A 23,846-nucleotide genomic window follows, 5' to 3' on the forward strand; every position below is an offset into this window, starting at 1 on the left:
GTTGTATTATTCAAGCCTTTTTCCCATGCTCAGTTCTCCTCCACATACAATCCACCTGCAGAATGTCTTCACATGAAAGTAAATGGTCTTTCAAACAAGGTTTTCAGGACTACTCACGGGAATCACCAACTGTTTTGTGGCTTCCGAGGCGTACTCCTGGAAACCTTTGTGAATTCCAAAATACACACCTAAATGTAGCTGTCGACCTTTAAGCATGGATTTTTGAATTCCTTTGTCAGTCATTTCCTTTCTATCTTCATGTGCCGCATCGAGAGACAACTTTTTTAACAACAACAAAAGAATAGTCTCTAATTATTTTTTATAATGGCTATAGAAAGGCTACAGTTTTTTCATCCTATTTAATCCCCTTAAAGCCTGTGCTGGAAACAGTCTTTGTTTTCCCCTTCTTAGAAGCGAGGTTATTAATGGTCCGGCAGAGCGAGATGTTTTGGTCTGATCATGTTGTGTTCATCATTGTTAGTTCATTCTGCCCAATCACTGCACTGTTTTAATGTGAGAACATGGACATCCCACGTAGTTACAACCTTTTACAACCAATTTCGTATCGATCTTAGGTAAAAGGAACAAGCTCCGGGTGTACTACCTGTCATGGCTGCGGAACAAGATTCTTCACAATGACCCAGAAGTGGAGAAGAAGCAGGGCTGGACCACGGTGGGGGACATGGAAGGCTGCGTGCACTACAAAGTTGGTAAGAATGCTTGGTGCAAAGATATGTTCTGAGGACACGCGACACGTGAGTGCTCAGCAGTACCGTACTACCTTAAAAAATGGGGTAGAAGAAAATAGTTTGCACGACCAACACTATGTACATAGACATGCCCAAAACTTAACCAACTAGATCAGTTAAGGCCTCCCTGGTACCTGTTTATATTTAAGGCACCCTGTTTTACGTTTTTACTGATTTTTACAGATAAAGACAGACAGAAAACCATTTGTTTTCTTGTCTGTATTTATTTTTAAATACGGATAAAAACAGAAATTGGGAGTTTTTTGTGTGATTCCTAATACACTTTGCCATGAATGCCAGGGCAATAACTGTGTGGATTGATAGGTAAGGGGGTTAAAAAAAGGAACTTTAGTAAAGAGGCTTAAACAGCGGTAGTTTTGCACAAGGCTGATACTGAAATGTGCATATTTTCATATAGGTGCTTTGGTTTCACAAAACCCAAAATAAATATGGATAAAAACAGATAAAGTTGACAAAAAATAAATATGGATAAATACAGACGAAAATGTCAAAAAAATAAATACCATAAAACCAGGAGCCCTATTTATATTCCACCGAGTGTATCAAAGACTAGAGGTTTGTCTGGTTTCATGGGAGTTCGGCACAAACTTGTGTGACCACCACACTTTGGTCTGTGCCCACCTTTCATACTGTTTATATCCTGTTCCGCGTTTACACCTATCTAGCCCTCTGAACTCTTTCCAGTAGTAGAAGAAAGTGACCTGAGTTTTTATGAATGCCTTTGAAGGTCCAAAGCAGCATCATCAAAGCATCGATAGCCAGGAGACTCGTAATCTCGTGGTGGATACCATGAGAGCGCTGTCAGCTTCTGAAGGGACCTAGGGGGGCTGCACAGAAGAGGGAATCTGCCTCCGCTGTCCCTCTGATGAGGAGAGGTTGTGAGATCTCTTGATCAGTGGATGAGAGGGTTTAGTGCTATATTATGGTTTGTTAAGGCATGCTTACGCGTGAATCCTTTGGAACTGTGATGTCCTGAGAAACCAGGAGGGCAGCCCCCTGTAACTGAGTAGAATATGGTTCATCTGTAGAAGTAAGATGCAATTTACATTATTGGGACATAAAAGTGCGTAAGTACTCAATGCACACGTACAACACTGAGAATGCACAACTAATTTCCCGCGCTCATAAAACCAAGTTAAAAAAAAACACCCTTGTGTATGTATGGCTTCCTCGGTGCAGTTTCTTTCAACATTGCTTGAATGCATAAAGACGTTTTCTAGAAAGTAAAACAGTTAACGCACACAGACTAGTATGAACTATCGCTTTATTAAGACTCCTCGTGAGGCATTATCTCTTACCAAAGTGGCTATTTAGTAAGAGTTGTTTCATCCCTGTTTTTGAAGATGGAGGAAGAACGGGATATCCAGAGCAATTGTTTCTTGAGGTCTTTTGTCCTTCTACAATTTTAATTTTCTGTAGTAGGCATAAAAGGGTGCTTTGGTGCATCCCTATGTATGTGCTAGGTGCTGTTTCTGACAGGCATTGGGTTCCCGTAGTTCCTTATGCGCCGGTGATGACATCATCCATGAAGTTGAAGGGCAGCCTTGCAGCTGAATGTAGGATTGCTTTCAGTGAGAAGTCTTGATTTGATTAATCGTGTAAGTAGGACAAGCCGTAGTGGTCTAGTCTGAAACCACCAAAATATTGTGAAGGTAAATATATATAGGTAAGTTTAGTTTTGCTAATTTTAACGGCACATATGCATCTATCTATCTGTCTCTCTGTCTGTGTATCTGCCTATTTATCTATATAGTCAAGGTAGATGTGGAGTTAAGGATGCTAAATCTATTCTTACCTATATATACTTACCATCAATATATTTTTGCAAACAATATTCTGGCTCCGAAAGTTAAAAAAAATAAAGCGTTGGCATAGCCAATAGATCTCGCCTTTGGGGCCTTATAAGTGTTTAGCCTTGCAACAGTTAATCTTGTTGCACCAAGGATATTGTGCTGCATAACTAAATACTTAGAAGGTCCCAAAAGCGAGACCTATTGGCTATGCCAATGCTTGTTAATCTTGGAAGCTGTGACGTGTGCTGAAGGGCTCACCTTCTACTGCCCCAGTATGTATTGGTACCCTTTATGGGCATGTGAGTGGCATGCAGCACCCAGCAAATGCACCTACAAATAAAAATATTAACACAACCCCTCACTGTGCAAGTAGTGTGTGGCTCCAGATCGCCCGAGGTTTAGTGGTTATTCTTATAGCAGAGACCTTTGATACTCAAACACTTTATTCTATTTAAATGAATGTATATTAAGTGTTTGTGGCATGTGCTGCTGAGGGTCATGTGCTCTGCGCACTCCCACCATCTAGGGTAGGGCACTGATGTTCGCCAGTTGTATTTAGTCACGAGCTGCCTCACGGCCCTTTTCTACGCGCACAATGTACCAAGTCAAAGGCTCCTCCATCTTAGGTTGTTCTTTCCACCTTTGGGTATGAATGTTCCTTCTGAGCTCCAGGATCTCTGAGTAACCACCAGATGCCGTTTGCAAGCATTGGAAGCGGGCAGCTGCCTTGACTTGGGATCAGAGCACTTTGCAGTGCTCCAGGTAGTATGAGAATGGCTGTGAGAGATGGAAAACCCACCCTTCCAATTTTGCCCAATGGTAAATTCATGTGTTCGGCTCATCATTGAGTGTGTAACCCTTGTCTGCTCTGGACCATGAAGAACCCTCTTGATCCGCCTGCGAGCCTTTCAGGAATAAATAGATAATTAGATACAGAAGAGCGAGTCACTGGGCGTGTTACAAAATGCGCAACTGGACCCATAACCAGAGCAGCTGCATGACACAGGGGTCTGAAGTGAATGGCCTTGGAAGGATTCGGACCCTCTGGACTGTCACTTGGACGGGTTCTTTATAGACCAATGCCCATCTCCTTGGGAGGCTCATATATGGAGAAGAAACAACGCTCCAGTAGCAGCTGCTAGACATGCGAAAAGGCCCCCTGAGCACTCCCATACCACCACCTGCATCAGAGGACTGACTCTCCAGGGCTCAACTTGAAAACACGAAGGCCAAGTACCAACCCCAAGGAAGCGCCTGGATACCCTCACCAGTGATTGGCCACACGCTACAAATTATTTTATTTAACAACTAAAACACAGTCCAGGCATACAATCTGGCATGGTTTGACGTGACATAGCAGTACCCATGATGAAAACATAAGTTGGGTTACAGGACAATCAGACTTCATAAAAATGTTCCATCAGTAAAACCATAGAAAGTGTTGAGAATCAATAAAATGAGTTGCAACATATCCATAGATCTCAATGAAATGTCATCTGCTTACATAAGCAGCGCACAATATATATATAAATGCGCTAACAGGCAATATACCTATATAAGTACATTCCCTCCCTCTGGTTCCTCAGCTTCTTTTCCCACTAAATACTGCTGGTACAGTCCCCAAAAGCTCTTGGGTCTGTTCTGGAGAGGAAGTAATTCACTGTATATGTCGGATTGCGTGTTACAATGCAGCATATCGTGATAGTCGGTTTAGAACCTTTAGCCCACCGCATAGCAACGTGGCATTTTGCAAGCACCAGCCCAGTCGCTACTAGTTTCCTAGCACTTTTTTGAACCCTGGTATCATAGCCCAGTAATGCAAGAAACGGGTCAGGGTCAAGGGAGAGCCCTGTAATCTCATTTAAGGTATGAAAAATCTTACCCCAATATTCCAGGATTTCTGGGCAATACCACGCCTTGTGTATAACCCCAGTGTCTTGCACGTGACAGTGGGTGCACTCCGCTGTATCGCAAAGTCCCTTTCGATGAAGTCTCGCTGGTCTATAATAAACTCTATTAATATATTTAAATTGAATTTGGCGATGTCTACTATTCAAGGAGACTTGTTTGTCACTTCACAACAATACTGCCAGCATTTATAATCGAACACTTGACCAAGGTCCCCCTGCCATTCCAGGCATGCCTTCATCAAGTGTGGCAGCCTGGACTCCTGTGCAGAGCCATATATTCTCATTTCCAGTTTAGCAGGGGTGGGATTAAGTATTAGAAAGGAAAGCACGAGCATCTCTGGCGGCCCCTGCATATCTTCCCCTAATAAGTCTCATAATGTGTCACGCTCTATGGTAGTGATATCCAGTTAGAGTCAAAGGTTCTTGACCCTCCGTGAAGACCGCCTCCCCTTGTGAAAAGTCACCCATCTTGATTATACCTATTGTCTGTAGTGCACGGGCGACATCTATTTCTCTCCTGGTCCAGAACCTTGAGCACCATTCCAGCAGCACATGAGGGAAATACAACAAGGCGCCCAACTACTGCTCCAGGAGGTTTCTTTCCATGCATGTACCGTGGAATTGAAAGAGTCGTGGGTGCCAGGACTCACACCGGGCAACCAAAGAGCGCCTAAGGAAGTCTATCAAGGTCAGCGACATCCCTCTCAATATGCAGATGTGGCCATTCCTCAGGGCCATGTAGCCAATAATGTGCGTGAGCTCTGCGCTGCTCCGTAATACAGCTCTAGATGAGGCGTGTTGAGTCCACCCATATTATAGGGCAAAGGGCGAATATCCCACGTAACCATCGGCAGCTTCCCTGCCCAGGCTAGCTTAATCATCGAAGGACGGAGGCAGCAAATATAGAAAGCGGAAGGAGCATTGGGATATTTTGAAATAAAAACAGAAATATGGGAAGCACGATCATCTTCATGATAGAGATGCGCCCAATCAAGGATAGGGGTAACTTCATCCAGCGAGCTACGTCGCTCTCAAGTTTGTGATTTGCCTTCCCCTAATTATCCACTAGCACTCTTTCTGGGTCATGGTGCGTTTGGATGCCTACGCAGCACACCAAGTCTGTTGACCACTGCAGAGGAAAGTCTAGCTGAACGGGAGTCGTAGTTTGAGTCAAAGGAAAAATAATGGACGCTAATTTCCCAAAATGAACAACTTCATTAAGCGCTGGCGTTAGACACCTCTCCGGGTCACGGACATAAAGCAATGTATCATCCACATATGCCGACACAATGAGGCGCTAGCCTGGGAAGCGCAATCCCCTGTGTCCATGGTATTCCCTCAAGGCGCTCGCCAGGGACTCGGCCACTAATGCATATAGGAGGGGTGACAATGGGCACCCCCTGTCGAGACCCCCTAGTGATCATGAAGGGAGGGGTGACAATATCGTATCATAGTGTTTTGAGCTCCCTAGCCTTGCGGAGTGCTGCATCCCGATCCCTGTCATTCAATCAGCGCGCTATAATGGGCCGTGGAGCAGCCCCGGATAGGTCTAGGGGCAAGGGAGCGATGTGCGCTCTACTACAAAAATGTCTGAAAAAATATCTCTGACCAGTAGTGGAGCCAGCAGTGGTTCAACATAGAGGTCCGTATTGGGGATGTTGGTGGTCTGCGGCACTCCCACTATCCTTCTGTTATGGCGCCTTGAGCGCACTTCCAAATCTTCAGCTTTGGCTTGTAGCAAATGAAGCAATTTGTCCACTTTAGTGTGAGCAAGAGACCCTGCATTAACCCTATCCTCTGCTTCAGAGATCCTTTTCTCCACCTTATCGAGCCTTTCTGTGTTTTTATCCAATCTTTGAGTCATCCTGTCCATACCAGAGGAAAGGGCGTCAATTTTCCTGTCTATTTTTGTCCAGCGGCACTGCATCGCCGCAAGGATCTGTTTGAAATCAGAGTCCACCAGCGGGTGAATGGACTGCGACCCAGATTCCGAGGCTTTGTTATCTGGCTCCTGTTGTCTTGAAGGTTTGCGTGGTTCAAATTGCAGTTTGGACTGCGCTTTTTCAGCTCTGCCCATATTGAGTTAGGATATATGATGATACCACGCATACTTTTAGCACGCAGACCATTACCACGCAATTTTTACAACGCAGGACCCTTTACCACGAATACCTTTACAACGCAATACACTACAACGCAGGTACTATTACAACGCATACCATTACAACGTAAGTATAGGTAAGTATATAATATGTTAAAATAATGTAATTATTATTAATATTTTTTTTAAATTATTAATTTATTATTTTAATTTTAAATATTTTAATTAATTATATTAATTTTTATTTATTAATTTGTAAATATATATGTTAAAAATACCCCTGTACCCCAAAACCCAAACCCAACCCTGAAACCTAAAAATACCCCTGTGCCCCAAAACCCAATCCCAACCCTGAAACCTAAAAATACCCCTGTACCCCAAAACCCAAACCCAGCCCTGAAACCTAAAAATACCCCTGTACCCCAAAACCCAAACCCAGCCCTGAAACCTAAAAATACCACTGTACCCCAAAACCCAAACCCATCCCTGAAACCTAAAAATACCCCTGTAACCCAAACCCAACCCTGAAACCTAAAAATACCCCTGTACCCCAAAAACCAAACCCAACCCTGAAACTTAAAAATACCCCTGTACCCCAAAACCCAAACCCAGCCCTGAAACCTAAAAATACCCCTGTACCCCAAAACCCAAACCCAGCCCTGAAACCTAAAAATACCCCTGTACCCCAAAACCCAAACCCATCCCTGAAACCTAAAAATACCCCTGTACCCCAAAACCCAAACCCATCCCTGAAACCTAAAAATACCCCTGTACCCCAAAACCCAAACCCAACCCTGAAACCTAAAAATACCCCTGTACCCCAAAACCCAAACACATCCCTGAAACCTAAAAATACCCCTGTACCCCAAAACCCAAACACATCCCTGAAACCTAAAAATACCCCTGTACCCCAAAACCCAAACCCATCCCTGAAACCTAAAAATACCCCTGTACCCCAAAACCCAAACCCAATACCCCTAATAAATGTTTTAAAAAAAAGATAAACTTACCTATACTTACGTTGTAACGGTATGCGTTGTAATAGTATCTGCGTTGTAGTGTAATGCGTTGTAAAGGTATTCGTGGTAAAAGTACTTGCGTTGTAAAAGATGCGTGGTTATGGTATTGCGTTGTAAAAAATGCGTGGTAACAGTTGTATACCATTGAGTTATCTCCACATGTGCCTAAGTAGACCAGCAGCTCTGCTGCAAAACAGCTATAGATCTGTTCTTCTACTTCCTATAATACTGCAAAACTGCTCGAAGAGGTCTGGAGTACAACGCCAGCCCTGGCCCCCTCAGTGGGACAATTTGAAAGTACAGTTATCCTCTCACATACAGCTGTGGCAGTGGCTGGGGAGATCGCCTTGTGTAATTAATTCCTAGCAACACCTGGATGTATAGACTAGCACCGGCCTATGCCATCTCTGGACATCCCACTCATTTCCCAGTCTGTCCAATATGAGGATCACAAAGGACACATTTAATGTGCTGCTTATTGTGGGCCCTGGTCACCTTAGGTACTGCGTTTCCTTACAGGGAGGTTTTAGCACTGCAAACTGTCCAAATATTCCCAGTGAGAGGGACTCAACAGTGTCCCAGCCCAGCCCATCCCATCCTGCCGCCCTCCGAGGGCCGTTCGCCGTACCGTGGTAGCACGTCACCTTTCAGGGCAAGGCCCAAGGCTGACGTCCTCTGTAATTCAGACTGGGGGTGCAGAGCTATCAGCCCCTGCAGATTGGTAATCAGACAGCGTGCACGACTGCCGGCTTCAAGGATCCCTGGCAACTCGGCCACAGTGCTCCGGAGGGATCAGCGACTCCGTAGTATCACGAGAGGCAGGACAGGCGTCACGCGTAAGACCGCTTTCACCGCCCGCTATCTTCGTCTTCATCGGACCCAGGCCCCCGCCACTTGCAGGCGAGTTCCCAGGGTGCAGGTGGATTGTGCATTTAATTTTTTGTGCCGTGCTCACAGAGCTCCTTTAAATTGAGGCCATCTTGGAGCAAGGCAAGCTCCACTCCCCCCACTCTACTAATTCACACGTCATAACAAATGAGTTAAGGATCGAGCCCTGAAATGCCACCAGAGAGGCTCCGACACCCAGCACTTGCTGCGGTACCCTAGATGCCTTGGCGCCAAAAGCTGGCCTCCACTCCTGACAGGCTTTGAGGGAAGGACTACAACCACCAATCCGAGAAGTCACCGGCCAAGCCTTGGGGCACTGAGCTGCCCCCTTGGTGCTGAAATTGGCTCGGAGGTCGACGCTGAAAAAGCCTTTTATGCTGGGTTCAACTTCATGCGAGTTCCTTGTACCCATGGACCTGCAAGAAAACCTGGCTGTAAAGCAAAGGAGGCTTTATATCAATCCATCTCGAATCAAAAATCCTGGCGAATCCTCTAATGCCGCAAGAGCAAAATCCCACTTCCTGGAAGAAAAGGAGATTTGCTTTCCAGAAGGCTTGAGCAATGCCCCATACTTAAGAAGCCCAAATAACTAGGGCCTACTCCAGGGTCTCAGCCAAGACCGTCTCAGACGCAACAGCCTCCACCATCACCTCCCAGCGCCAGACCCCCTCCGCCTCAGTGAGCACAGCGTTCCCCACCACCACAGGACTCTCCCCATACTCTCTGACTGTTCATGATAGTCCGGTGACATCCATGACTCCAATGCCCTATTAGCTCTTATTTTGATTCGTATAGTATAGAGGTTTGTGAAGGAAAATGTTGGTTACTCGTTAATTATCTGAATGCCGCCACCCCAGGGGGATGACCTACAGGAAGACTATGCTGATAATCCCCAGGACGATCCTGGCTTAGAGCCCTCTGATGACCCCAGATCATATCATCTGTCTTTCAGCGGCAGCTGCACACCATCAAGCCAAAATGCGCATGATGGAAGAAAACAGAGAACTTGATCATTGAAACTCCATCCAAGACAAAATGCTTTCGTCCAGTTGCTGCCTGTCCTTCGAAGTATGACTGTGTGCGGCAGAACATTTTAAGGAACCAATGAGAGGCAGGGTCAACACCCCCGGAACAGAAGAAAATTCCAAGAGGATCTCAATTTATCCTGGGCTTACGTGCCTCCTAACTCTTGTAGTACTGACGGCTCTAAACAGAGCTTTTGTGCAGGGTGCAGGGACACTGCTTCCAGACAGGAAATTGGCGCCACGGGGACGTGTGGCAGTTGGGGCTGCCGCCCAATGGTGAATCACCAACTCTGTGGGTTTCCTCTTCGGGTACAATAGGTACCATTAGCATGAGATGGAACAACTGGTGAAGCATCTTCCGTAAGTGTGATAGTGAGTTGGCGCAGGAGGGTTACATGATCTGCAACATCTAATGTGCCTTAGATGCAGCACTCAGTCAACCCAGAGCACCATCAACTGCTTAGGGAGGAAGTAAGAGCTCTTCTCAACAATGGACCTATCAAATCCATACCGCCACATGGCAGGGGATGACAGTGTACACGGTGTATTTCCTCATCCCCAGAAAGAACATGGACCACACCTACAATGACAACTCTGCAGGATGTCATCCCTCTGTTCTGTGAAGGATAAACACATTACAACCCTCAACATAAAGGAGGCCTTCTCCCACACTCCCAGTTATCCAATGCATCACTGATAACTATGGTTTGTGGTAAGTGGCCAACACTATCTATTCAAGGTGCTGTCCTTCGTGGTCACAACAAATTGTCTAGCTGCGTTGCAGCATATCTCTGACACAGTGCCATCCATGTGTTTTCATATCTCCCTGACTGACTGACAAAGAGTGGCAACTGACAGCAATGCGAAGTGCGTACTTGGGTACCAGCGTCGCTACTACTTAGGCTAGGGTTCAAAGTGAACGTTAGAAAGTCCTGTCTCATTCCACAGCAACTTTAGCTGTTCCTAGGAGTGGTGTTAAACTCAATCTCAGGACAAGGCTGCTCAAACTGAGAGAGGGTGTGATGCACTTCACCAGCTGCTGTCTTTTTTGACAACGTATCCATTACCACTAAGAACGCTAATGCTAATGGAAGTATTGGGGATGTTGGCCTTGTGCCTGGCCAGTGTCCGCTTGCGCGACTCCATATTCGGCCTTTGCTGGACCATCTGGTCAGGTGTTGGTCACAAGCAGTGGGTCGTTGAAAGATTTTGTGTTGGTCGAAGCCAAAAAACATCACTGCGTGAATTTGTCACATGGCAGGCCTTTTCTGGACCCACACCTGCAGGTGAAGATTACCACAGACCGCTCCCTCGTGGGACAGGGAGCTCACTTAAACTACATGATTGTTCAGATTACCTGGACCCAAGAGCAAAGACATTACCACATCAACGTCCTGGAACTGAGCACAATTAAATTGTTGCTCTGAGCGTTTTACGTACTCATTCATAGCTGAATAGTCCTGATGAAGAAGACCTATATGGCTGTCCTGTATTGCATTCAAAAACAGGCACCGACTTGTTCATCTCAGCTGTCAACTTTAGCTCAAAAGATCTTGCACTCGGCCATTTGTAAACAGATACATCTCCTTGCACAGTATGTGCTGGAGCATGGAAAATAATTTTGCAGATCTCTTAAGCAGAATGTATAAACAAGTACACAAGCAGGAGATGATCCCCAAATACTTGGTAAATCCAATGGTATGGGGTATATCCACCGTCGACTCGCCCACCACTGCAGGGATATTTTCCTACAGTTTTCCTCCTCTACCGTATCCATATGTGGTGATTAAGCCCAAACAATTGCCCGTCAGTCTCATCCTAACAACACCAACGTGGGCAAGACAGCCCAGATTATCAGCACTCCACACTAGAAGCTACACCTCTGGGGACATCTTCTAACTCAGCATCAGGGATAGTTCAGACATACAAATCCCAGGGAAATGCACGTAGAGATTTGGAGCCCGAGGTCAGAGAGTCTGGGTATCTCAAATCACCTATGCAATGTATGCAAATCCAGTGGGAGACAAACAAGCCTGCTACGCCGGGAGTGCTGCAGAGTGATTGCAAAAACACACCACTGATGTAAGTTTTAGTGCAAAGCAGAGTTAGCGTAAATTCATCTAGCAGCAATCACTGCCTATGTGCAAAACAAAGAACCTGCTTCTCTCATCATAATACCTGTCTATGAGGCATTCTTGTAGGGCTTAAAGAGAGTATCCCGTCGTATGCAGAACCTTAACCTGATACCTACCAAACATTGGGGCCCCCCTTTGAGTCACATCACTCTTAATACCTTTCATGGTACCTTCATGGTCTATTTGTGATCACTCAATGAATCAATCGGGGGTTGTAAAGTGCGTACTCACCCATGAGGGTCTCATGGCGCTGGGGGGGTGGGGCTGCTGAGCCATCTGGTGTGGAGGTTCAGTCGAAGAGCCAGGTCTTGAGCTCCTTCCTGGACTGGGTCACTGACGCAGATTGCCTGAGGAGGAGGGGTAGGGTGCTCCAGGTCTTGGCGGTGAGATTGGCAAAGGATCTTCCTCTGGTTCTGGTCTTGTGGATTCGTGAGACGGAGGCCAGGGCGAATTGAGCGGAGCAGAGTTGTCTAGCAGGTGTGTGGAAAGCGAGGCAGTGGTTCCGATATTCTGGTCCTACGGCGTGGAGGGATTTGTACGCATGTTTGAGAAGCTTGCAGGTGATTCTCTTGTTTATAGGGAGCCAGTGGAGTTGTCGGAAGTGTTGTCATGTGGCTGCGGTGGGGTATGTCGAAGATCAGCCTGGCTGCAGCATTTTGAATGTTCTGTAGTTTCCTGAGCTGTTCTGGGTGACGTCTGCATAGAGGGCGTTGCCATAGTGAAGTCTACTGGTGATGAAGGCCTGGGTGACCGTCTTTCTGGATTCTGTGGGGAGTCTTTCAAAGAAGGCAAAGCGTGTGGAAACAGGATGAGGATACTGCATTGATTTGGCGGTTCATAGAGAGCGAGGAGTCCAGTATGATGCCAAGGTTGCCTGCATGGTCCGTATGGGTGGGAGGGGTTACTACTACACCCTGCCACCAGGAGTCATCCAAAGCTGAGAGAGGATGGGCGCAGGATGAGCGCTTCGGTCTTGTCCGAATTGAGCTTAAGACTGTTGTCTTGCATCGAGGTTGCAACTGCCTTCATACCGTTGTGAAAGTTGATTCTGGGTCCTGTGGGTTCGTTGGTGAGGTAGATGATCTGTTGGGTGTCGCCGCGTAGGAGACGATGTTGATTCCGTGGCCTTGGACAATGGCTGCAAGAGGAGCCATGTAGACGTTGAAGAGGGTGGAGCTCAGCGAGGAGGCCTGGGGCACTCCGCAGCTGATCTCGGAGAGGAGCGGGGGTTGTCTGACTTGCTGTGTTCGGCTGGTCACGTAGGCAAGAAACCAGTCCAGTGCCTTGTCGCGGATGCCGGCGTTGTGCAGTCTTGCGATTAGGGTGTGGTGGAAGATGGTGTCGAAGGCAGCTGTTAGGTCCAGTAGGATGAGGGCAGTGGTTTTACCCCGCTCTAGGAAGGAGCGGATGTCCTCAGTGGCGGCAAAGAGTGCAGTCAGTGCTGTGGTTGCTTTGGAAGTCAGATTGGGACGAGTGGAGGACATGGTTCTTTTCGATGAACTTAAAGAGTTGGGCGTTGATGGCCTTATCGATGACCTTGACTGGGAAAGGGAGGAGGAAGATGCGTGTGAAGTTCTTGAGGTCTGTTGGGTCAGCGGACAGTTTCTACAGCAGGGCGTTGATCTTGGCGTGTTTCCTGTCATCTGGTAAGGTGGCGGTTTTGATGGAGCAGTTGATTGTTTCTCTTAGGAGAGTTAATGAATTGGAGGCGCGAATAGTGGAAGAACCTCGCCCCGATGACACCACTCTCAAGTTCACAGGGGTGGAGTCGTCCTAAGATCCAATCTTTGTTTCCTTACCAAGGTGGTTTCCCTTTCAATGTTATAGAGTTACTAAGTTTCTTTCCACGCCTAGAGTCCGTGACGAAGACAGCACTGTACACATTAACTAATATTTTACTGTGACAAAGCAGAGTCCATATGCCAGACAAATCAGCACCTTGTCAGTTTTGACAACACCACACCTGAGAAATCCCATTTTAAATCCGGGGTGAGCGAGGTGTGTAGTCAAATGTTCATTCACTGTGCAAAAGCAAAGCATCCTCGGTCTTGGGTGCCAAGGGTGCACTTCACCAGAAAAAAAGGGGCCTACGATTGCTTTCTTAGGTAACATACATTCCGACGGCACTTGCAAAGCAGCCAGCTTGTCAGCACCACACACCTATGCCAAACCATATGTGTGGATATTGAAGTCCGTCAAGAGGCTCGGGTTGTTTAACATATCTGCTTCATCTCCTTGCTGACCACTGCGGGGGTGGGAGGTGGCAGTGCTTTATGAACTAAGCAGAGCATGTGATCTACAACAGCACGTTGCAAATAGAAATGTAACTTAGCCTGTAACTATCCATTTGCTGTAGATTCACATGCGCCCACCTGCCTCACCAAAAGTGGGCCATTGCACCAGAGGTTTATTCAATTGCATAATGCACCGATAGACACAAACTTTCTGTTACACTTTTCGTCAAAAAACTGTTTGGTATCTTGGTGTCTTGTGACCCCTCCTTTTATCCACAGTGCACCTTAGAAAAAAACACAATCTAAGATGCGGAAACAGTGGTGTATTGACGATGAGCAGAAGGGTTTAATGCAATTTGCAACCAAAAAGAAAAGCATCTTACAAACGTCTGCGCCCAATAATAAATGGTGTGCAAGCATGTGAATCTGTAACACCACAAGCTATAACTGATAGTTACAGAGTAAGTAGCATTTCCTTATCAAACCTCCGTAGTATAGAAAACTAAATATAAAATAATCTGAATAAATGTTTAATACCTTCAAGCATTCCTTAAGTCTAGCTGCAAATGAATTTGAAGTTGACAAGGTTGAAATGAATATATGAATATAGCAACACAAATATTTGCAAGGTCTTGTTTTGGGTTAGGACTCTGTAGGTAGCCAGTTTTTGTAGGTGTGGCCTAGAGACTGATTTCACTGTTTCACTGGCCTCAGGCAATTAAAAGAAATCACAAAAAAAAATGCATACACAGAGTGGCTTTGTGTCAGCCCTCCTCATCCTTGGGTCTATTCTCCTGTCATTCACATGTTGCTTCCTTTAACCACACCATGGGGTAGGGATTCTGCTCACTTCTGCCATTGGCTCTTGCACTGGGAGGGATTGCATTTTGCTTCTGCATTTGTGAACATCCATCTGAAAATAAGTGCCCATCGGTGCCAGGGCTGGTGGGCTTGAGCTTTACTTTGACAATATTTTTTCCTTTTTATTTGTAGCCTTTTAATATCTGTTCTGGTCATCTTTTTGTGTTTAAACAATGTCTTCATGTTACAGTAATTCCATGCCAATTGTACCTTTTTTGCAGCACTAAGATTCATATTTTCTTGTGATGTACATTAAACCTAAAATGGGTTTCTGTACCTGCTATGAGGTACCTGTACTATTCAGTTAAAATTATATCTGACGGTTAATTAAAAACAATTATTGCAAGCCTGTCAATGCCCCGTTTAGGAGGCAGCAAGGGTTGTCTTTTAATTTTGAGACATATGCTTACAGTAAGAAACTACCCATCACACTCATTCTAATGCTAGACCTGTTTGCTTAGCCAATACATATTTTCAACAGTGACATTTAATCTAACTTGTTTGTATCATTTGAGATGTTTAAACAGAAATATTCAGAATTCTTTCTAAGTGTTAAAATGTTGGTGTTTTGAAACTTGACAGTTTTACAATCATACAGTGACAGTATAGTCACCAGACATTTGTTTGTGTTTGTCTTAGTAAAATATGAACGCATCAAGTTTCTTGTGATTGCTTTGAAGAATTCCGTGGAGGTCTACGCTTGGGCGCCCAAGCCATATCACAAGTTCATGGCGTTTAAGGTAACCTGCTCTTCTGATCTTTATGATTAGGTGTCCTGGTGTTAAACAGAACAGTGTAATAGAGCCTGGGATGGTGGGTCTGACCTTTTCACTACCACTGCTTACACTGCAGTATATGAGTACAGCAACTAATATTGAAAATACTCATAGGCTACGAGCAGCCCATCTTCATCATTTTATGACCTGCAGTTCAGCCTAACAGGCGGATGGGCTCAGAGCTGAAACTGTCCTCTGAGGCACCACATGCGAGATTCTGAATTTCCAGTAGTTCATCTATCACCCCCTTCTGCAGAAGGTGCATCTTTCCCTTCTTTTTGGGGTTGGGTGTCTGATCGGGAGTCCCCTCTTTTGTCTTGAGATTTTCAGAGTCCTTCAAGTAGGAAAGTCTCTTCAACCCCTGTGATGCCTGTCGGCATGAATGGTTTTTGTGGTTGATCCTCAGAGTGTTTGCTTTATCTTCACAAAAAAGAAAAATCGAAGGAACTTCAGAGCCGAACGTTACAAGATAAAAAGGACCAGCTTCTTTTGGCACTTGAAATACTTCACCTGGTGGTGAGTGTCTTAAAACCGCTCTCCCAGAATCCAGAAATTGTAATGTTGATCCGGATATCTCTGTGGATCTGGTGAAGCCATCATCTTTTGCTTCTGAAGGGCCCTCTCTTTCTGAATGCAAGCACCAGACTTCTTGCACAGGTGATCCACCCTCCGGGGAAAGATCTGGTAAAGCAGAAATGAATCTTCTAAGGTTACTCTTAAGAGGTGCCACAAATCTTAAGCTGTGTCAACTCCAGATAGCTGTTCACATTCTCCATACGTAGGCACCACCATCGTTGAAGAAATAGTAATTGTGGTCCGCTCCACCTTCAACCATGACCAAAACCCTGTTGACGAGCTGTCTGCAGACAATGACATCACCATCAACACCAACACTGGGAGTACTGGCAAAGTTCACGACGCTGGAGCAACCACCAACGACCATACCTATGACAGTGAACTCGCTGATTAAGAAAAAGTCAACACTTATTAGGATCGGTCTCTGACTAGTGCTATCCAGGTTTTGGGGGGAATGCTGGTGGTGAGGGCGAGTTCACCCCACAATATCACGATCAGGAATTTAATGTGGACCTACAACAGGGCAGTGGGCTGGATATTTTCCCTGAAAGTGGATTGGTCTTTCCTCCTGGTCCTTCCACAGGGGAGTGCCTCATTTGCCGTGGAAATTAGGTGAGCAGCTGAGGTCTTAGATCCACTGTTACCTTCTGTTGAGATGAAGACAAAAGTACTTACAGAGGTGCTGTAACCTCGCAGTCTTCCTCTGAACCACTATGCTGTTCAGTGAGATCCCGACCGATACCCTCATGGGCACTTATGGTAACCCTTGCTCGTTTCTGCCTGTTAGCTGACAGGTGGCCCGTTTTCAGATGAGCGTGAGATCCCCAGGCTTCTCTGCCGATGTTCAAATTTGATCCATGGATATGCCATTTGAGGAATCTCGCCTTTTTGCCAAGAAGGCCAACTCCACGCTAGAGCTCTTAAAAGAATGTAGATCCACTGCATCTTCCCACGTCTCTCCACACCTAGGAGCTAGTATCCCCAACAATTTCCCCCCTTTCGAGACCTCACAAGAGATTTTGTCTACAAGCAACATCAAGGCCCACAACCCTAAGCCACCCCAGTCCTTTCGGGGTCCGGGTAGGAATTCAGCAAACAAAGTGTCCCGGGCCATCTGGTATCGACATTCAATAGAGTCACTTTAAAGCCACCTCCCCGGCCTGCATAGAGTAAGAACCATCTTTACTTGGAAGGACTATGAAAGAAATCGTAAAGCTCCTCCTCACAAACCCAGTTGAGTGTGTCCCCAGAGCCAATGGAATAAAGGATGCTAGTCGAGGCTCTTCCTCAGCATGAAACAATTGGGGAAGGTGGTGTAGTATGTTAGACCTGATGAGTCTAAAGAAAGTTCATCATGCGCCAAAGCTTCAAGATTACATCACTAAATATTCTTCAGGGCAATTAGACCGTCAGTGGCAGCAAGTCACCAAACACTGAGACATTTCGGTGCTTATAACTCCACTAATAAAGATAGTGCTCTTGTGGTGAATGCTAGAGGACCATATCTTGTCATAACAAGACCTGTCTGTTCAAAAACCCTCCGCTTCAGTTGGCAATGGATGCCTTCCAGAAAAGGTGGGGTGTTCTTCTTCAGGAGCAGGTTCAGGTGGGCTCTGGTTCCAACAGGAACAATCTCTCCACATAAACGTAATAAAAGTAAGAGTGGTGTTAAGATCCTTCCGGTCATGAGCCCTGAAAAGTTCTGATACGTACAGACAGTATGACGACTTTACATTACATCATCAAACAAGGAGAAACAAAATCTTGAATCTGGTCTTGAGAAGCTCAAAAACAATGGCAGTGAGGCCACACTAACAGTAGAATATGTACCAGGGTTACACAGTGTGTGGGCAGAGTTAGTAATGTTCACAGCATCAGCCTCCCATGAATGGGAAGTACACTCCAGGCAACTACATTTAGGGTTTCAAAGTTGGGGAAGCTCCAGGGTTAGACCTATTCCCAACACCGAGCAATGCAAAAGGTTGGATCTTTGCAAGCAGGTGGTGATGTCAAAGAACCCCAGAAGAAGCACTTTCAGTGTTATGTTGAGGAATATTTACCTGCGCCTTCCCATCAATCCCATTGATTCCCGGGATACTGCAGAAGGTCCAGTGGGAATCCTGCCACCTCATCCTGGGTGATCCAGGGAAAGTTCTTGTACACAGATCTACAGCACCCATCGGTGGAGAGGCCCTTTCAGTTCAAGGCGGATTCATGGCTCCTTCGGAGCAACCGGCTAAGAGAGCATCACAACCCAGCCTCCTCCACTTCGCTTCTTGGCTGCTGCAAGACGTAGAATTCAGCGGCTTAAATCTGCATTCATAATGTTTGCTTTCTGCAGGAGCTGATTCGATGAATAAAACCAATACTTTCAAGTAGACCGTGATGTTTACATTCCCCTTCTAAGCCTTCTCTGTGAGACTCAGTAAGGCATTTGAGAGTCTTCATCTTCCATAAATCAAACGACCGCCTGCTTGTGACTTGAACACAGATTCAGGGGCCGTCATGAGAGACCCAGTTGACTCTATTCGTAGGCCATCCTTACAAATTTTCTCATGGAAAACTGTTTTTCTTCAGGCAGTATGCTCCACCAGATGAGTTAGATACAATGCTTTCTTGGGTAAAGTACCCTTTCTTTCGAAGAACAAAGTCACTTTAGCCACGAATCCACTTTTCGTTCCGAAAGTGTCTCCTTCCTTCTCTGAAGATGAAAAAGTCTGTTTGCAACATTCATTGCTCATGCAACAACTCCGGTAGAAAGACATTGCACCCATTGGATATTAGTGATGTTTAAAATTTAATCTGGACACAACGAACACTACGTGGAAGAGTGACTAGCTGATTGTCTCCTTGAGCAATGTAACTAATAGTGACCCCGTCTTAGAATGCTTCTAGATGGATTCCTTCATGTACAGCTTCAGTGCAAGGCAAGAGCTCTCTCGAGAGAGGTGTGGTGGTGCAGGGTGCAGTACCACCCCCTAGAGGGCCTAGACATTTGCAGGGCTGCGATATGCGCTTTCGACTCGCACCCTTTTCATGAAGCATGCCTAGATATTGAGTCTCGGTTTGAGACCGCAGCGGGACAGGCAGTGCCACTTGATCGGTTTCATTAAGGTGAGCCTCATTTCTTCCAATATATTATTGTTGTAATACTGTGGTAATCTTCATTCAAGCATGGGAATCTGAAAATTATCCAGTGCTGGAGAAGGAAAAAGTTACTTGCCTGTAACTACATTTCTTCGGCATTGGTATCTTTCATAGATTCAGACGCGCTCACCCTGTCCCAATGCACGATTCGACCATGTCTTTATGAGTCGAGCTACAAACATCTGATAGTTGGTGCCTCCCAGGAGAATTGGACCTCTGAACCCATCCACTGATAGGTTGAACTTTGTTATAAAATGAGATGGGTGGACTGCTGGTGGCTATGGCAGTTTTCAATCTTGGCAATGTTTTGGGATAATGCTATATTAATATTGATTAAAGAGGGTTATCGGTGAGATGTTGGGGAATAATGGAGGCATGTCATTCTATGAAAGATTCCAGTGCTGAAAGACTGTAGTTGCAGGCAAGTCATTCACCAAGATTTGATGCCGTGGTGTGAATTGACTGTGAATAGATATCCCTGGGGTACTTGCTCTTTCAAATGATACTGTACAACGTGGGTCAAATGAACGAAGAGAAAAGAATGCAGATTTTGAAATAATAAATTAGCAGAATAACAATGCGTAGAAAAACATCAGAAGAAAGAGGCTCTTAAGAAAAACATCACTGAGTTGTTCTAAATGAGAATTGCACAATCCAGCCAGCACCAGAGTCCCTTGGAATCCAGTTCGGATACAAGGACACTTTTCATTGTTTATTAATCAAAGCATGTTTAATGGTTTGCAGAACATTTCTAAATGTACCTTTACCTGCCTGTGAGATAAACATTCCCCATTTGCTCCACTCTAGGTAGACTTAGCTGGGGAGCATGTTTTCAGTCTTCTGTTGGGATGCCCCATCCTTTCATTTGCAGTTCATCAGCCATTCTTTGCCAATCATGTTGCTTTCTCTTGGGTGTGTTACTAGTGACCTGGAAATGTGTTGTTTGTGTAGTCTTTTGCAGACCTTCCACACCGGCCACAGCTCGTTGACCTTACTGTTGAAGAGGGCCAAAGGTTAAAGGTGATCTATGGCTCATGTGCTGGTTTCCATGCAGTGGACGTTGACTCTGGAAACAACTATGATATCTACATCCCAGTGCATGTAAGTACTGCCTTCCAACCTACAAGAATATAAAGTACAGAACGTGAATGCATAGGTCTCTTTCATCTCTGCGACAGACTGAGGATATGAAACACTTTTTGAATGAGCGAATGGTAAACTCTTGGAACCCTCTGATGGGACTGTCTAGTCTCCCCAGTACAGATAACGACCATCCAGCCGTCTGTTCAGTTCTGCATTTTAGGTCCCTTACTGAAATCATAAATGTAGAATATTCCCACCAAAGTGCGAGGGCCCCAGCACACGTGTTGTTACTTCAGTTGTATTGTAGCAAAAGCTTTCATTGGAGGTAGTTTTCAATTTATGTTTCACCTTTGTAGTAGTGAGCAGGACTGTTTTCTCTCTGACTTGGTCACTTTATAACCATACACAGAAACACCTAACTGAAAAATGTCAACCCCAAGCTTAGAGAAACTTCAAAGCCTTGTGTTACAGTAGAGAAATGTGAAGGAATAGAAGGCCTGCTGGATTAAAAAAGCACTGGGTCAAAGAGTTCACTGCTCCTTTACTAAGTCAGGAGCTTCCATCCCCCAGCATGCACTGCACGGGCAGTGTGCCTCACAGCCTCAGTATTTTCCTTCCAGTGCTGACTAGAGCCCTGAACACTTCACTGAAACTTTCTTCCTATTGTTTGAGGTTCAGTTTCTCAGATTGGATATTTGTTCACATGATTTGACGTTTTGTGTCCTCTTCACCTCTATCGTATCCTTTTCCCATATTTGTCAGGTGTTTTCACTTGCAGTGCCTTCACTTTTTGTGAAGAGCGCTTCATATGGGATGAATGGGGCTGTGACAGATGTATGTGGTGTGCTTTCCGCTTACCCAATGTCACAAGCTCTGAATTCTGTCATAAAATGACAAAAAAAAAGGTCTAAAGTAAAGAGAAGGGTTGTGCCTGAGGGGGCAGTTAGAAGAACTCCGGGCTGAGGTGAAGGATACATCAAAAGCAGGGCAAAGAGGGTGACTCTTCTGCCTTACCGTGACATCTTTCCCAAAGGGACTCCCAGGAGTGAAGATCCAGGGAGAAAGAGAGTCCCAAACACCATCACCTCCATTCAACACACCTATGACAGTCACACGAGCAATATTCAATGTCAAAACAAGCGGAAACACTGATATGTTCAGCATCGAAGTCCTGCTTGACAGTGGGTTTTAATGGCAGAGAATCAAAACGACGGGGAGAACATCGCTGCTGAGACCGTCTTCAAAGCGTCAGAGAGTCCCCTTGAGGTAATCATCCATAAAACCTTTGAGGTCATCATCCAGATATATGCTGTTGAACAAATCCACTTTGAGAAAGTCTTCTTTCATTTATTTTTTAGTCTCCATCCGGGTATTTATTTTCTATGCTGATCTTACCATTGCCTGCAAAAATACCAAAAGGACTTTTCCAGCCAGAATTCCCATCCAAGGGTAGGTTGCCACCTCTGCAGATACAATTCAAACTACGAAAGATCAAGGGAGGAGGACAGTGTCTCCGTTAAGAGAAATGCCAGAGTTGCATCCCGAGTTGCATCGTCCTGTCCGCATAGTACACGACCTCCAATAACCCTAGATAAACGCAAAAGGAGAAGGTCTTCTACACATTTCTTTTGGCAAAAGATAGAGAGGCAACAGAAACAATTGTGGAGTATCACATTCATCATTAAACAGTTGCTCGATGGTCTTGATTATTAGTGTAGAATTTTTCTTTATTTTGTGTAATTCCAAGGTGGCACAGCCAACACGTTTCACCTTACATAGGCTTCATCAGGGGTGAGGTTTAAAGTAAATTCCTGATGATAGATTCCGATCATTCAAGAGTCAAAATGCGAGCCCTCTAATAAGAGTCTTTACGACGCAAGTCCTGGTGGGTGACGCATTGAATAGTTGTGATGATGAACCTTTATTTTGATTTAGTACTGTCACAGTGTTTCTGTTCAACGTACATCGGGTTGCATTGGAAACAATGACCTAATATATTTATTTAATATCAACTTCACGTCTCTGCATTGAAGACCAGCGGATTAAATACGAAGACAGTTGGGAGGACAAGTTGGAGCCAAAACTATTAACCAAAGAATCACTCAGAGGATGATGCAGAACCAAGAATATATTTAAAGGAATTCCTTTTCCACTACCTTCTCAGACCATAGTGATAGATGCATCCCTGGCAGTGTGAGGAATACGTCTATGGAATTTGAGAATACATGGGGTTATCCTAGAAGAAACAGCAACTCAACGGAATAAATGTCCTAGAACTCTAGGCAGTTCATCTTTGATTGACTGCATTTCTACTATACATCACAAAGAATAGGTTTTTAATTCAAACAGATAACGCAATTTCAAAGTATTAATTTATACATACAGGATGGCACCAGGTCCTTGGTCCTATCTCTAGAGACTTAGGCAATGTGGAATTGTCTCCCAGCAAGGAATGTATCCATTCACGCAGTGCATACCCCAAGTCTTAAAAATGGTCACGCAAACCTGTTAAATAGATAATTGTCAATCACAAATAGGAACTAGACAGTAACATGTTACAAAGCATTTTTCAAAACCGGTGGTTCCTCGGGTAGATATATTTTCTACATATCAAAATGCAGAAGGCTGAAACATCACCTCAAGTGTGTGGGAACCATGTTCAGTGGGTGACGTCTGTGAGAAATTGAGTTGTTGGTTGAATGGGGATGAAACCGTACTCAAGCAACAGCCACAATCGATGTCAGGACGAACCACAAAAAGTCACTAAATGTATTTGTACTTACCCCTCTGGTAGCTTGGCACAAACTCAGGCAGGTTTAACTTAGACACAGCATGGAAAGTATTGATGCAGCAGTTAAACAGTAATAAAGTAAAAACACAACCCAAGAAAAATCCCACCCCAATTTAGGAAACTAGAGTCCAATAAATAAAACATCTGACACCAAGACAACAAAAATCCAATCAAAAGAACCAGAGGTACATATTCAAAGATTTAGGGTAAGCAGAATGCCTAAAAGCACAAAGCCCCACTTGCACGTATTTGGTCGTGCGAGACCGGATACAATTCTCATGTTCAGACTGAGTGCGGGCCGGACACATGAACCAGGTTAGTCCTGCTGCAAAATGTATCTTCTAAAGTTAAGCACAAAGTGTTCCATTCATGGTGGAAGAGGCCACGAGGAGCAGGGAGAGCGTTGCGGATAGCCGTTGTATTGCGAAGAGCAGACCGGGCATCGCAGGCAGTCACTGTAGTGCAAAACCTCTGGTTCACTGGAGCTTCCTACTGACAGGCGGCAAGATCTTGGCACAAACTGGCCCGTTTGCGGTCTGAAAGAGCCCAAAACTGCAGGATTTCTCCTTTTCTCTTAGGAGTAGCTCTACTGTTGCCAAGCAAAGCGTCCACGCCCTGAGGAGCACCTCTTGGGGACCAGGGACTCACTCCAGCAGAGGCCATCAGGGCTCAGACGGGTTGGTACAGCAGGCTGCTGGGCAGTTGCAGGAAGGTCTCTGGAGCAAGTCAGCTAACTT

At 45.2% G+C, this 23,846-nt stretch overlaps 1 protein-coding gene across 3 annotated transcripts in view; it reads left to right on the forward strand.

Moving 5' to 3' along the window:
- The window catches only part of MINK1 (misshapen like kinase 1), a 631,604-nt gene that overhangs the window by 566,110 nt on the left and 41,648 nt on the right, over positions 1–23,846 (forward strand). For all 3 annotated transcript variants that reach the window (XM_078670621.1, XM_078670619.1, XM_078670620.1), the window contains 3 exons: positions 576–710; positions 15,376–15,476; positions 20,187–20,336. In XM_078670621.1, coding sequence (XP_078526747.1) covers positions 576–710; positions 15,376–15,476; positions 20,187–20,336 — 386 coding nt within the window. The remainder of the gene's footprint in view (positions 1–575; positions 711–15,375; positions 15,477–20,186; positions 20,337–23,846) is intronic.

The sequence above is a fragment of the Lissotriton helveticus genome, chromosome 12 (genome assembly GCF_964261635.1).
Source record: "Lissotriton helveticus chromosome 12, aLisHel1.1, whole genome shotgun sequence".
Taxonomy (NCBI): domain Eukaryota; kingdom Metazoa; phylum Chordata; class Amphibia; order Caudata; family Salamandridae; genus Lissotriton; species Lissotriton helveticus.